General features: G+C 38.2%; 1 protein-coding gene and 1 pseudogene across 7 annotated transcripts in view; both read right to left on the bottom strand.

Annotated features, from left to right (window-relative positions):
- Nucleotides 1-14,456, bottom strand: part of PUS10 (pseudouridine synthase 10) — an 88,450-nt gene that overhangs the window by 33,917 nt on the left and 40,077 nt on the right. For 4 of the 7 annotated variants that reach the window (XM_036748738.1, XM_036748739.1, XM_036748741.1 and 1 more), the window contains 2 exons: nucleotides 7,886-7,997; nucleotides 910-971 (listed from right to left, as the gene is read on the bottom strand). In XM_036748738.1, the coding sequence (XP_036604633.1) occupies nucleotides 910-971; nucleotides 7,886-7,997 (174 nt within the window). The remainder of the gene's footprint in view (nucleotides 1-909; nucleotides 972-7,885; nucleotides 7,998-14,456) is intronic. The other 3 variants (XM_036748740.1, XM_036748744.1, XM_036748745.1) reach the window with 1 other exon arrangement.
- LOC118841290 lies at nucleotides 6,721-7,316 on the bottom strand (annotated as a pseudogene).

Raw genomic sequence — 14,456 nt, 5'->3', positions numbered from 1 at the left:
CTAGCAGTTAGAATATCTGGGTTCCAGTCCCGGCTTTCTCCACTTACTAGTCATGTATGTGGTCTAAGGTAAGTTACAACCTTTTTGAGTTTTTTTTTTAATTTGTAAAGTGAAGATAATATTTGTACCTTGCCTAGCCAGGTGGAACAGTGGATATAAAGCATTGGCCCTGGAGTCAGAAAGCCCCAAGTTCCAATCAGACCCTAGACATTTACTAGCTGTGTGACCCTGAGCAGGCCACAACTTCTTGGCTTCAATTTCCTTTTCTGTAAAGTGGGGATTATGATAACACCTAGCTTCCAGGGTGAGGATAAAAAGATATAATATTGGCAAAGCACTTTTCAGACTTTGCACAGTTGTTTGTATCCTGGGGGTTTCTTTTTGCCCTTCTTTGTATCCCCAGCACTTAGCACAGGACCTAGCACATAGTAGGTGCTTAATAAAGGTTTAATTAATGTCATATACTGGACCTGGAGAAATAGCACTGGACTAGAAATAACTTCTTATAAAATTATTTATCTCTTGTGAATTTCAGATTTATATTTTGTAAGATGAAGGCGGTAGGGACCTTTTTAAGAAATAAAAATAAGAAAATCTTTGAGCTGAAAGGTCCTTTGTAAACATATGGTAAGACCATAGGAATTGAAAAGGACCTTAGAGGTTATCTTATGCTATTAAAAAAAAATACACAGTTTGCAGTAGATGGCTAAAAAAGTATCTTCTATGAAGCTCATCTATGATTTTTACCTATGAAATTAAAATGTGAACTGGTTAAATGCTTGAGTAAAATTAGAGAAATGCAGGAAAAGGAGAGAAATGAGCCATTAAATTTATTTTCATGAAAACTAAAGAACATGAACATTGTTATACAATTATAAAGATTACTATCATGTTTACATAGCAACTTACAGGAAGTAGCAATCCTCATCTGTTTCAGGGTGAGCAAAGATCACACTTACTTCAAACAAGCTCTAAATCATAAAAATAGTTCTGAAATTAGCAAAGGGAAACTAACATCTTACAACTTGTGAATGAAAATATAAACTCTCAAAGACTGGCTCACAAAAAAAGCAAAAAAGAAAACTAGAAATGATACTATAATCAACTTGCTCAGAGGCCAGTTTTACAAGACACGGCTTTAAAAAAAAACAATGCTAAAACATACAGAGACCAGTGCACCCTGACAAAATTAAAGACCCCAGTTTGTATTTTATAACATAGGTTTTGTTGTACATACAGATGAGACATGTGAAAATGGGGGTGGGAATTTGGGGGAAAATGATACAGTGAACAGAAGTATATATAAGGTTCGTGCCTTTCAAGCTTAAATTTAAGACTATCTAAAACAATGCTTTAATCTAGTACTCAACTACTGTGGGGGGGGGAGGGAAAAGGAAAAGGAAGGGGAGGGGGGGAGAAGAGAGAGGGAGGGGTGGGGAGAAAGAGATCAAGCAAGCGTGCTAGTTGGCACAATAGTGCTCGGCCTGGAATTCTAAAGACATGAGTTCAAATCCGGACTCTAGACACTTACTAGCTATGTAACCCTGGGAAGTCATTTAACCTTTAACTCAGTTTCCTCAACTGTAAAATGGGGGTAATATTAGTACCCACCACCCAGGGTTACTGTTAGGATCAAATAAGATAATATTTGTAAAACACTTAGCACAGTGCTTGGCACATAGCAGATGCTATATAAATGCTATTGTTATGATTCCTACTTTAACCAGGTGAGGTAAAAGTTTGTATGTTTGTACAGCTGTCTACTTTTGCACCCAAATTATGTGAGATAATTTTCCCTAACCTTCCTTTCCCTCCCCTCCCCTCCAGCATATTCTTCTTCCCCATTCTTTCCATTGTTCTGCTAAGATCATCAAGACATTCAGCCTTGTCTACAAATGACCTCTATGACCTCAAAAGCGACACATGCATCCTCTCCCTATATTAGAATGTAAGCAGTTTATCTTTGTTTAGTTCTTTATCATTGTCCATTCACGTTTAACATTTTATGTTTTCCTTAACTTCAGTCCTTCAATCCAGCCCCATTTTTTTAAATTAAGATCAGGAATGCTTAGAAGTCTTATATTTCATTAAAGATCCATTCCTCCCGCCATCATATTATACTCAGTTTTTGCTCTCCAAGTTATCCTTAGCTCTAAGCTCATATCCTTTGCCTTCTAGAACACTGCATTCCCCTAGTCCTTCACTCATTTATAGTAGTGGCTGCTAAACTATATGTGATCCTGATTGTGGCTCGCTGGTACCTGAATTATTTCTTTCAGGCTACATTTTCCTTTGATCTGGAAGCTTTGAAGTCTGACTATTATGTCCTGGGAGTTTTAATTTGGGGGTTTGTTTCAGGAGGTGATGGAGGGATTCTTTCTATTTCCACTTTGCCCTTTGGTTCTAAAAGATCTGGGTATTTTGATGATTTCTTGAAAAATGATGTCTAAACTCCTTCATGGGTTTCAGGTTGTCCAATTATTCTTAAATTATCTCTCCATCAGTATTCCAGGTTAGTTGCTTTTCTTATGAAATATTTCCATTTTCTTCTATTTTTTTCCAGCCTTTTGACTTTGTTTCAATATTTCTTGTTGTCTCATGGCATCACTGGCTTCTATTTGGTCCTAGAATGGGAGTTTGTTGCTTGGGTAAAGTGTTTTTTATCTCTTGGACTAAGCTGTTAGTTCACTTTCCAATTCCTTCTTTCACAACTCATTTGTTTTCTAATTTTTTCCTCAAGTGCTCTCATTGCATTTACGAAAACATTTTTAAGCTCTTGCTTCAACTCTTTCAGGAATTCCAATTGAGTTTGTGCTCAAGCTGTTTTTCTGAGGCTTTGATTGCTGAAGTAGGCTGGGGACTTGCAAGCTTTCAATGTTCCCAAAGTGGTCTGATCCAGGGCAAAGTCTGATTGCTGCCCCTCTAATATGAGCTCTGTAAGTTCCTGGCCTGGATCTGGGTATGAATAACAATAAAAAGATGTTGGACTAAGCCTCAATAAGCCACTAGATGGTTCTGCTGGTTTAGTGACAGGACTGTTAGCTCCAATTTGGTGTGGGGTTATTGCCCCGGTTATTATGCAGACTAGGCTAGATGCTGAAAATGACAACCCACTTTGCTTCTAGGGTTTGGGCCAAACCACTGCTGCTTGCTTCTGAACTTCCTCCTTTCTCAGTATGCTGCACAGGGCATCTTACCCTTGTGCATGGGTCCCCTTCTCAGTCTACCCTGGATCACCCAGAACTGGGTAATAGGCAACAAAGCCACCAGTCTGCATCTGTCCACATTGCAATGCCCCAGGATGAGTCTGAAATTTCCTCTTGCCCTAACTCTTTCTAAGAGTTAGAGTACTCCTCATGTGACATGCTCCTGCCCTGACCCAGTAATTGACGTCTGCAGACTTCTCTACCTCCCCCTTTGCCAACCTGGTTCAGCAAAGGACTCAATGACTTTCTGATTTCCCCACTGAGATTTGATCTCATGCATTTGGAGGAGTTGTAGAAAGGAGCGTGGCTGCATTACTTTCAGCTACTCTGACAGCTTGGCTCCACCCCACAATTTATTGTTAAATAAATTTTGCATTCTTTACATTCATTACTGGCTCCTAAGACCACAAATCATGAACTTCTGTTATCTCAAGAATAACTCTTCTATTAGGTCAGTGTCTGTGACATCTCCCTTCTATCCACTAACAAAAAATGAAGCAAAAAATAATGGTAAATACTCCTTATATCAAGAGAAACAACAATCCATGTGAATTTGTAAGTAATGTTGTTTTTCTTTTATCTTTTTTGCTCACTCAATAGATAAAAGTTGTCAGTGCATCAAAACTGATATGCATTGAAGCAATGATTTTTTTTCTGGTCTAGCCCTGTGATATTTAAGATACTCATAGTATGGAACTCCCTGAGCTAATGCAGACTGACAACTCATCTATATCTTACAGTCTTAGAGAATTCCTTTGGGGTATGGAGAAGTTGTATGACTTAAGTAGTCTGTGTGAGACAAAAGAGGAACTCAAGACTCTGACTCCAAGGGTAACTGTCCATCCATTATGCCACACTGCTACTTTCATACTGGAGTACTGGTTCTCAATCAGAGTTCCAGTCCTAGTAACTCTGGGGAAGCATAGGTACCTGTGTCCTCAGGTTTAAAACTGTTAATACTTGTACTACCTCATTCATAGGATTGTTATTAGGAAAATACTATTAAAAACAACTATATAAACGTAAGTTTTCATTTTACTTCATTTCTTCTAGAATTAGTCTTCAGTAACAATGTAGTGGAATTATAATCGATTAACTACATAATTTTCCACTACAGTCCTACTCTGATACCTCTAAATCTCCTTTTCTTTTCTAATCTTTGAACAGGAGCAAGTAATGTCACTTAATGAGTACTGACTACAGAGATAGATTCAATCAGTAATTATTTATTAAATAGGCAGTGAGCTGTATTAAGAATTCTAAATGTTCAGTCTAGTAAAATGTGAAAGAAAAATGACAACAAATTACAAATGATAATTTAACATACGGCAGCTCTTTTTCAACTTCTATTAACATTCTTGCTACTGTTAATGAGCACATTAGGCCTACGAAATTAAATGCACTACATTTAAAGTCAGGTAGTAAAAAGAATAACACTGACTGAATGTGTTACTGACTTGCTTCTAAATTCTGAAAGCATAAAGGCAATGACCTTGGGGAAAAAAACTCTAAAATCAGAAACTCAAATCAATAGTGAGAGTTTAGATAAGCCCCTGCGTATACCACAAGAGAATGCTTGTGTAGGAAATAAAAACACTGTATCTAAAAGCTGGGGAACTTTGAATAACAAGGGTAACGGGGCAAAATTCACTTCTGCAGGTTGTATTAACAATAAAACCAGCTAGTTTCTCACCTGTTATTTGCTGAAGTAGGAAGATCAAGATTTCCTTACTACCCTGCCCTAGTAAATATAGACCATATTTACTACTAGCGTCAGCGGGAGTGCTCTATAGTAAGGGATCTTAAACTGGGATTGTCTATGAACTTAGCTTTTAAAAAATATTTTGGTAATTGTATTTCAGTACAACTGGTTTCTTTTGTAATCCTAGGTATTTTATGTTATGTATTTTGTAAGAAGGGATCCGCAGGCTTTTACCAGACTGCCCATGGGGTTCATGACACTAAAAATGTTCGACCCCTTGTTCTTCACCAGGTCTGCACAACATCTAGCCTGCGCTACTTGCAGCCTACAAAAGGATTTTGGGCATCCCATGAAAAATGTAAAGGACGTAAAACAGGCCTGCACAACACCACCCGCAAGCTGCTTGGTGGGCCACAAGTGGCCCACGGGCCGTATGTTGTATAGGCCTGCTCTATTCTAAAGTTAGCTTCAAAGTTATTTACTATAGAACCGTTATACTATTAATCATAATTTCACAAACAGATATATAGTGGATAAGATCACAGACTAACTAATAAAAGTAAGGGTAAACCTATACAACATTTTTCTAACACTAACTGTATAAAGTAGCTAGATGGCACAATGCATGGAGTACTGAATCTGAACTTGGGATGAACTGAGTTTAAATTGAGTCTCAGACACTTACTAAATATATGACTCTAGTTAAGTTGCTTAACTGTCTGCCTCAGTTTCCTCATTGGCAAAATGGAAGCTGTGAGAGTGAAATGAGATCATCTTTGTAAAGTGCTTTGCAAACCTTGAAGCACTACATAAATGGTAGCATACAGAAACTGCTGTTGTTCTCCTCCTTCTACAAGTTCCACTGAATTTTCTTGGTCCTCTGATATGTCTCACATCACATCAGACAATAACAACGAATGCTATCTGACAAAAATGATAAAAGTTTTAAGGTGATCTGCACATAGTAGGGCATTGCTAAACTTTTGATTTGATCAAGAAAAGGATTTTTAAAAATCTGTATTTATATGTGTATAATACAGTAGGGGTTTTTGTTTTGTTTTTATCAAGGCACACTTTATTGTCTAAAAATCTCCCACCATGAGAGACACAAAGGGAGACGGAGCGAAGGCAGCAGCATGAAGCAAGTGTCAGTGACAGGCTTGTGGCTGTGTTTGCTGGATTGCGGATCAGGAAAAAAGAGTGGGCTAAAGCAAGACACAAGAGCCAGCAAGGAGATCATATCCTGCCCTTCTGGAGATCAAGGGGATGATAGAAGCTATCAGTTCCCAGGGAGGACTAGAAAGGCTGGTGGAATCTTGGCGACCTTGTTTTCCTGGGAGATTGGGGGTGAGGGTGGGGGTGGTGGCGGTGGTTAGAAAACACCCTAGAGAACTCTGCACTTGACACCTGAAAGAGTGAAAGTTCATTCCCACAACCAAAGAGGATTAGCTCTAGCATATGCAGAGAACTAATACAGATCTTTGTGGAACTCTTGGGCAGTATCAATGCAGCTCTATTATCCAAGGGTGATGTCTAGAGGACATCATGTATCAGTAAACACCAGGAAGGGGATATGGAGTCCTCCTCTTGGCTCAGTCATCCAAGGGGTTAGAAAAAGAAAGAAGAAAAGAAAACCAAACATCTCAAGACTGGAATCACCTGTAGCTTCCTCCTTTGAGAGAGAGGCAGGAGGAGGGCTTTTCTTATCTCAGGGAGTCATCCCCCATGCAAACTTCCTTCCAGATTCATACATAATTCTTGGCTGGGTACTCAGAAGGATCTCAGGAATCCCAGAGGAGAAAAAGAAGCAGACTACTGAACCATAGACTGCTCTGTGCCCTTTGAACCAACTAAGGGACAAGTACGGTGCAGCAGTTCTCCACCTACTAGAAGATGGGCTGCAGCTGCCCAACCCAGGAACAGAGAGGGCCCTTGACTTCTGATTCTGAACTTCAGCCACCAGGGAGTTGTAGAAGTCCTTGATGACCCCACGGGCATGATCTCAGGGATAAGGACCAGGACAACAGAGATGAGAAAGAAGACTGTTGAAGTGAGTACTAGTGGAGCTTCTGGTTCCTCCCCTTCTATATATATGATACACTTGGCCCCAGCAAGGCAGATCAGCAGGTTCCCAGGGCCACAAGCAGAGTTATAACAATGAGGGCTCTATCTATGTGAAGGTCACGAGGCAAGCCCAACAGGGAAACACATACCTTACACTGCTTTTGGCCAGTGCTCTGGACCAAATGACACATACAAAAGCCTTACCATATCATCTGGGTCACTACGATGCCACTGCCAATGAAGGCTGTGAATTTCCACATGGGCAGGGTGAAGGACACTATGGTTCCTACCCAGCCCCGTACTGAAAGCATTATGCCCAGGATATTGAGGCCAGCAGAAGCCATGGAGGGAGGCTTAGAGAAGACCTACCTTGGAAAGGAAAGAGAGCAGCAGGGATAGAGTATCTAATATAGATTCCATAGAGACAGAGTTAGGCACCATGTAGTCTAATACCTTCACTTTATGAATGAGGAAAACAAAAAGGCGAAGACACTTGCCCAAGATTACACAAGTACTAATCATAAACAGAATTTTAATCCAGCTCCTGATTCTATGCTTATTGTTCTCCCTATTATACGCAATGCTCTCTCTAAATTACCATATTTTCTTCTTCTGCCTTGGGTATGATAAGAAACATTCTAAAGTATTCCATTAAGGGCAGGGTCATTGAAACTCATGAAAAATAGAACTGAATGTGTGGATAAACAACCAGTAATGTTATACACATCTCTGATGAGGAAAAAGGCTTGGACGCTACATTTTAAAATTGGGAAATTAGAAAAGCTTTGTTTACCCAAGGGATTGTTTAGAGAGAAGAGCACTTTAATTAAGAGGACCTCATTGATATTATAAGACTTACAAAAAAACATGGAAGAAAATGAACACTATTATTATTCAAATAATTAGTTAATACCTTCCCATCAACAGGAACACCCAGCTCCTCCGAGAACAAGGGATGAGTAATCCATTTGTAGGCTTCTTTAAGCTGAACAATATCATCTCTTCCTAGTGATAGGCCCTGTTTCCTGAACATCATAAAAAAAAAAAAGATTCAGCATGGAGAATTCTTATTTTTTCTATCAAGGACCAAAAGCAAGGAACTACAAAAGAAAAAATGTTATTAAAGGGTTATAGCAGATGCAAAATATTTTCACTAGCAAGCTGAGTTTTTTCTGAATTAGAATTAGCATGTTTGCTTATCACCAGGTGCATAATGTTTACAGAACAGAAAGTTCTGGAAAAGTTCATGTTGCAGACATGAAATGAAAAGAATTCATTGCTTCTCCAACTCGTATGCCTCATCACAGCGAGTCCTAACAAGCTGAAAAAGTTATGAATATGGGACCAGGATACACTATGTATCTGTTGTATGAGAACTAGTTGAGCTAAATTTGGACAGGCTCATAACCAGGCTGGTTAAAAGGCAAGCAATTATTTGGTCATAGCAGCTCTCCAAGTCCACCTACTGGATTTCAGAGGAATTCCATCTCTGTTACTGGATGTAGTATCCATGTTGACAAAACAGCATATCCTTGAAGGAATGAAGTAAGAAGTACTAATATAATTTTGACAAATAAACCAGTGTAATATTGGATGAAAACTGGATAATCACTTCATGGGTTCTAAAAATCCACAGTAAGTATGTTAAGGATCCAACTATTCAACATCCATTCAGAAAACATCTATTAAGCACCTATTGTAAGCAGAACACTGTGCTAAATGTTGAGGGACATAAAAAGTTTAAATAAGACACGGTTCCTGCTGCACAGAGCTTATAAAAACATAATTAGGATATATAATAGTACATGATAATTACACTTGAGTCAGAAAACAATGTTGTGTGAAGCACAGGGAAGAAGGCCTTTGGAAGAGGTAAGGAGGGAACATCAGAGAAGACTTCATCAAGAATTTGGCACATGATACACTCTTTAAAGGGAAGGTAAAACTGAGCAGGTGAAGAGTATGAGAAAGGACATTCTAGGCAAAGAGACCAGCATAAAGAGAGACACAGAAAAAGAAAGTTATAGGTCATGTGGGCAGAAGAGTATGATTTGGCTAGATTGTAGGATACATGGTGAGGAATACTAGGAGGCTGACAAGGTGGCATGGCAACAGATTGCAGATATCCCTGAATGCTAATCAAAGGAGTTTGAAATATACAGACAGGCAAAGGAGCTGTGTATTTTTAAGGAGTATGACTCATGCAGATCTATGCATAAGGAAGCTTATTCTAGATTAAACTAGACAGGGTGAAGAAAGAATTGCCAGAGAGATGCTAGGAGGATATAAAAATAGACAAAGTAGGTGGCACCTAAGGCATTAGTAGAGTGGTAAAAGTAGGAATAAAGAGAAGGGAAAGTGACAGGATTTGGTAACTGATTAGATAGGAAATGTAGGAGGAAGGTTTTAACAAAGATAATAAAGAATAAAGCTTCATTTGTAGGAAACTGAATGGTAGTCCCACAGACAGAAATAGTGAAGCCATGATGCAGAATAACCAGTTTGGAAGTAAAGATAATACACTGGATTTTGGACATGAGTCAGTAGTGCTTACATTAGTTGATATATTAGGTTAAAATGTACTGTAGGCAGTTGAAGATGTTGCCCTGGAGTTTAGAAGAGAGTTAAGGACTAAAGATAAAATCTGGTAAGTATTTACAGTTAAAGCCATGGGAATAAATGAGACTGTCCAGGAAAAGAACACAGTAAAAAGAACAAAGAGAAATAAGGAGAGATTCTTAGACCCTAGTTTGCTTCAAGATTAGCTCAGATGTCCCACTTTCTATGTCAGTGTTGTCAACCTCAAACAGAAAGGGATCTCTGCTGCCTGCCTGACTTAAAAAACACAAATTAACATTATCATGTTGTAATGTATTTAATTTATTTTGGTAAGCATTTCCCAATTACAGTTAATCTGAGTAGGGCCATGAGTTTGACACATTATGGGAAATATCCACATAAAGGAGTCAGAAAGACCAGAAAGCAATGAAACTGTGAAGTGGTGACAGATACAAGAAATCAGGAGAAGGTAGTATTTCAGTTGACAGTTTTTAAAACTGCAATATATTAACAAGCATTTATTTATTAAGGGCTGTGGAATACAAGGAAAAAAGCAAAACATTCCCTGCTCTCAAGAAGCTTACATCTGAACAAGAGAGAATATTGTATATAAATAAGTACAGAATAATTATGAAATTAGTACAAGTCAGTTTTGGGAAGGAAGCCATTAGCAGCTTAGGAAAATCAGGAAAGGCTTCATGTAGAACAGCAGACTTACCTAGATTAAAATTTAATTGGGGAATGTTTACCAATATAAATCACAACACAGAGAATGTTACTCTGGTTTTCTAAGTTGATATGCAGCCAGCAAGGTTGGATCACAGAGTATGCAGAGGTGGGTAAACTGTATGAATAATTAATAATAAAAATAACTAACATTTATATAGCACTTACTTTGTGCTAGGTACTGTGTACAGTTATTTTATTTGATCCTCACAACAGTCTGGGAAGTTATCCCCATTTTACAGATGAGGAAATTGAGGAAAGCAGAGGTGAAGTGACTTGCCCAGAGACACAAAGCTGGTAGCTAGATTTAGACTCAGGTATTTCTGATTCCAGGCCCCGCACTCTACCCAGTACACCACCAGCCGCTTAACTGGAAAGGTAGAAAGAGGCCAGGTTGTGAACAGCTTTGAAGAGCATACAGTGCTTCTATTTGCTACTAGAGGCAACTGAGAACCACCAGAGTATAACAAATAAGGGGCCATATAGAAGACAGATTGGAGTTGGAAGAAGACCTGAGGCAGAGACATAAAAAAGGAGCTCGGCAAAAGGTAACGTGAGCTTGGATTAACGTAGTGGCCATGAGGGCAGAGAGAAGGGGTCAGATAGAAAAGATGACAAGGTTTAGCAACAGATCATACTTCTGGCGCGAAGGAGAAGAGTAAAGGATAATACAAAGGCTGTGAACCTCTATAACCTGAATGAGTGAATGAAGCACTTACTATGTGCAAAGCACTGGGGATACAAAGAGAAATGATGACAGTTCCCACGCTCAAGGAGAACACATTCTAACAGAGAAGACAACAGTTTCAGCGGCAAGTCAAATGGAAAGGCACCATGGTCCTTGGGATGCTGTGGCAAAGAACGCAGTAACGCAAATTCCTCACTATTATTTTTACTGATGGTAATGTTTTTAATTTTGAGCCATTTGACAGTGCCAAGGACTTTGGCAGCATCTATAGAAATAGAGGCCAGGTCAAATCTTCATTGGGGTTTGCCTCCTGCGCTGATGGCTGCAGGTACAAACAGGACTGGCGGTCTGGGGGGCACTGCCATTCTTGGGGCTCTTGGACATATCTGTCCATTGGTAGAAGCACACCAGTGATTGGTAGTGGTAATGGTAATGGCAAGGAAAGTGGGTTCCTTTTCTTTCTTCCTTTTTAAAAAATTCAATATATTTTATATTTTGTTCTAAATTCTCTTCCTCCACCTCCCCATTCCCCACCCACTGAGAAAGCAAAAACAAAAACTCTTATTAGAAATATGTATAGTCAAGCAAAAGAAATACCAGCATTAGCAACATCCAAAAAGAGCAACAGGAAACTTTTTAAAATGTACAGGGAAAATTTTAAAAGTGTGAAAGGGATCACAAATAAATATAAGGATGCCACTACACTGTGAAATTTAATATATACTTCTTTAAAATGTAACTGTACATAGCAAAAGTTCACAGCTCATTTTGATTAGGGATTATTTTGGTTTGGGTTTTTTTTTAATATCCCAGCACCTAGCATGGTACCTTACACATAAAGTATTTAATATTTATTGATAGATTTAATTCTTTCTGATTCCTTTTTGCATATCAAAATGTTTGTTTTTGTTGATGATTAAATTCACAATATGTGACAGGTTAACTGTTGTGTCAAGATCCTGGAGACGATGGGGTTAAAAGGACTAAAGATATAGGTGAAGGTAAAAAGGAGGAATACATCTCCTTTTACTAGAGAAAAAAAATGAGAAAAGTTCTGAGGAATAGCTGAAGAACAGAGGGCATTCCCTGTGACTGAATTTTCAGAGAAGTAGGAGGTTATGTCATTTTAAGTATATGTGGGGTGGGATATCTACAGTTGGAAAAATTTTTTAAAAGGCTTAGAATAGTTACTGTGGACAATGATAGAGGGAATTGATAAAGGCAGAATACAAGTACCCTTGAGCAGTAGTAAGGATTGATTTGAGTTTATGTATTGTAAATTTGTAGCAGGTGAAATAAATTTAATTTCATTACTTTCTTCAGTGACTCTCAGCAGGCCTGGGACAGGTGAAGAAAAAGCAGATAGAAGTTACCTAGGGATGAGGATTCACAGGGTGGGAATAATGTACATCAAGGATTATTAGCATGTTAGCTATCTGAAATAATGTGGGACATGAGAAGAAGCAGACCAGGAGGTCATGACTAAGCATGGAGGCAACAAGGGAGTACCAGGAGAACAGGTATTAATTTAGGGACCAGAGATCACAATAGACAATGAACAAGTGAGTGGGACAGATGAAAGGATAGGCAATTATGGCTGGAAGGTGGAATACTGGATATCAGAGGTCATGGAATTAAGTATAGGGTGTAACCATGACAACGTTTGGCTAAAGTGGAATGTGGGAATTGAGGTCAAGGAATTTTTCAGTTATAGGGCTTGTCCACATGAATATTCAAGTACCTAAGGATGATGACAGAGGACAGAGTAGGAAGATGAGCCAGGCTGAAAAATACTAGGAAAGTGAACTGGAGGCTGGTGGATGAAAGAAACAAAAACAGGAAGGAGTAAACAAATGGCATGGATTTCAAAAGAAAAGTTACTAAGAAAATGATGGTAAAGGATTAGTCTAGATGTGACAGCAGAGGAACAAAGGTATGCGCTAGCCTCTTGCTAGGTCTGAAAGTCAAAAAAGTCAGAGCAGGATGAATGTCCATTGGAGGAAGTCACAAGGAATCAATCAATAAGCATTTATTAAGAGTTACCTAATGCTAGTCACTGTTTGAGATGCCTGGGATATAAGCACAAAAATCAAGCACTGCCTTCAAGAAGCTTACATTCTATCAAGAGACGCAGAGGGTAAACATGATATGTACAAAGTTAAGCAGCATCACAAGATAATTTCAGGGGCACCCCTAGCAAGTAAGAAGAATCAAGAAAGGCCTCATATAGAGGTGGCAACACTTGTAGAGGAGCTTTGGAGGAAGCAGATGAATCCATTAAGGAAAGCCTATGTATAGACAAAAAATCCTATTGGAAGAAATAATAAAACAGTTTGGCTAGACCACAGAGTGGATGAAGGGGAAGTAATGTATAATAAGCCTGGAAAGGTAGGCTGGATACCGTCTGTAAAGGGCTTTAAATACCAAACAGAAAAGGTTGTATTTAATTCAAGAGGCAATAGGAAAACACTGGAGCTTACTGGAGAGGGAAGAGACATAGTCAGACTTGTGCTTTAGGAAAATCACTTTTCCAAAAGTAAATTTCACTAATAGCATCTATGCCTCACAAGACAACTTCCACACAGATCACCTTAAAAGTGTGCAATAGCCTGCTCGTGTCTATACAGCATCACTAGCAGAACAATGGAATTTTTTTAAATGGAAGTTTTCTGTGTGTCAGAGAACAGTTCGCCATTAAGTAGTTTCCCAAATGCAACTCTCTCTCTCTCTCTCTCTCTCTCTCACTCACTCACTCTCTCTCTCTCTCTCTCTCTCTCTCTCTCTATATATATATATATATATATATATATATGTATAACTAAAAATTTACTAATAAAGCGGAATGGAGAGCCAACTGAATTTCCTTGTTTATACAAAGTCCAAATGAAATAAGGATTCCTTGTTGAGGTCCTGCTGATGCAAACAACATTATGTAAGACTCAAAACATTACAGGGACCTCTGCAATGAGATCCATGATTATTCAAAGGAAACTAACTTAACAACCCAATAGGAAACATCAAATACATTAAAAAAATTCCTATAGCATTCCAGTTTCTGGAAATAATCACTACAGGGATTTGATTAATAATTTTATTTTTCACATTTTAATGTTCCTTTGAGAAGAATATTAATAAATAGGAAATATCTGGATTAACTTCTATGTCAAGTATATTCTGAAGAATAAGAGAAACAGGTGAAATACAGAACGTACACTTTCAAATGGTTTATCTTCTAGATTATTCTAGAACTAGAAACAATTTTTTAAAATGTCTAAGTGGTCATTCATTATAGTTTTGAAAGAACTCAAACAACAAAATCTCTAATATTTCAAATAATTCTAAAGAGTCTCAATTCTTTAAGAACTGATTACTTGATGTATTTCTTCCCCTCCAGTCAAGAAGCCATGGGAAAAGGTTGAGACATTTCTGATATATTTTCCTTTACTACAAAATAAATACTTAACAAAAATTCCAGGTTTATATAGTTTTGAAAATTTAATCGTAATTATTC

The sequence above is a fragment of the Trichosurus vulpecula genome, chromosome 3 (genome assembly GCF_011100635.1).
Source record: "Trichosurus vulpecula isolate mTriVul1 chromosome 3, mTriVul1.pri, whole genome shotgun sequence".
NCBI classification, from domain to species: domain Eukaryota; kingdom Metazoa; phylum Chordata; class Mammalia; order Diprotodontia; family Phalangeridae; genus Trichosurus; species Trichosurus vulpecula.
Note: the sequence above shows the minus strand (reverse complement) of the source record. Positions and strands in the feature narration are given on the sequence as shown.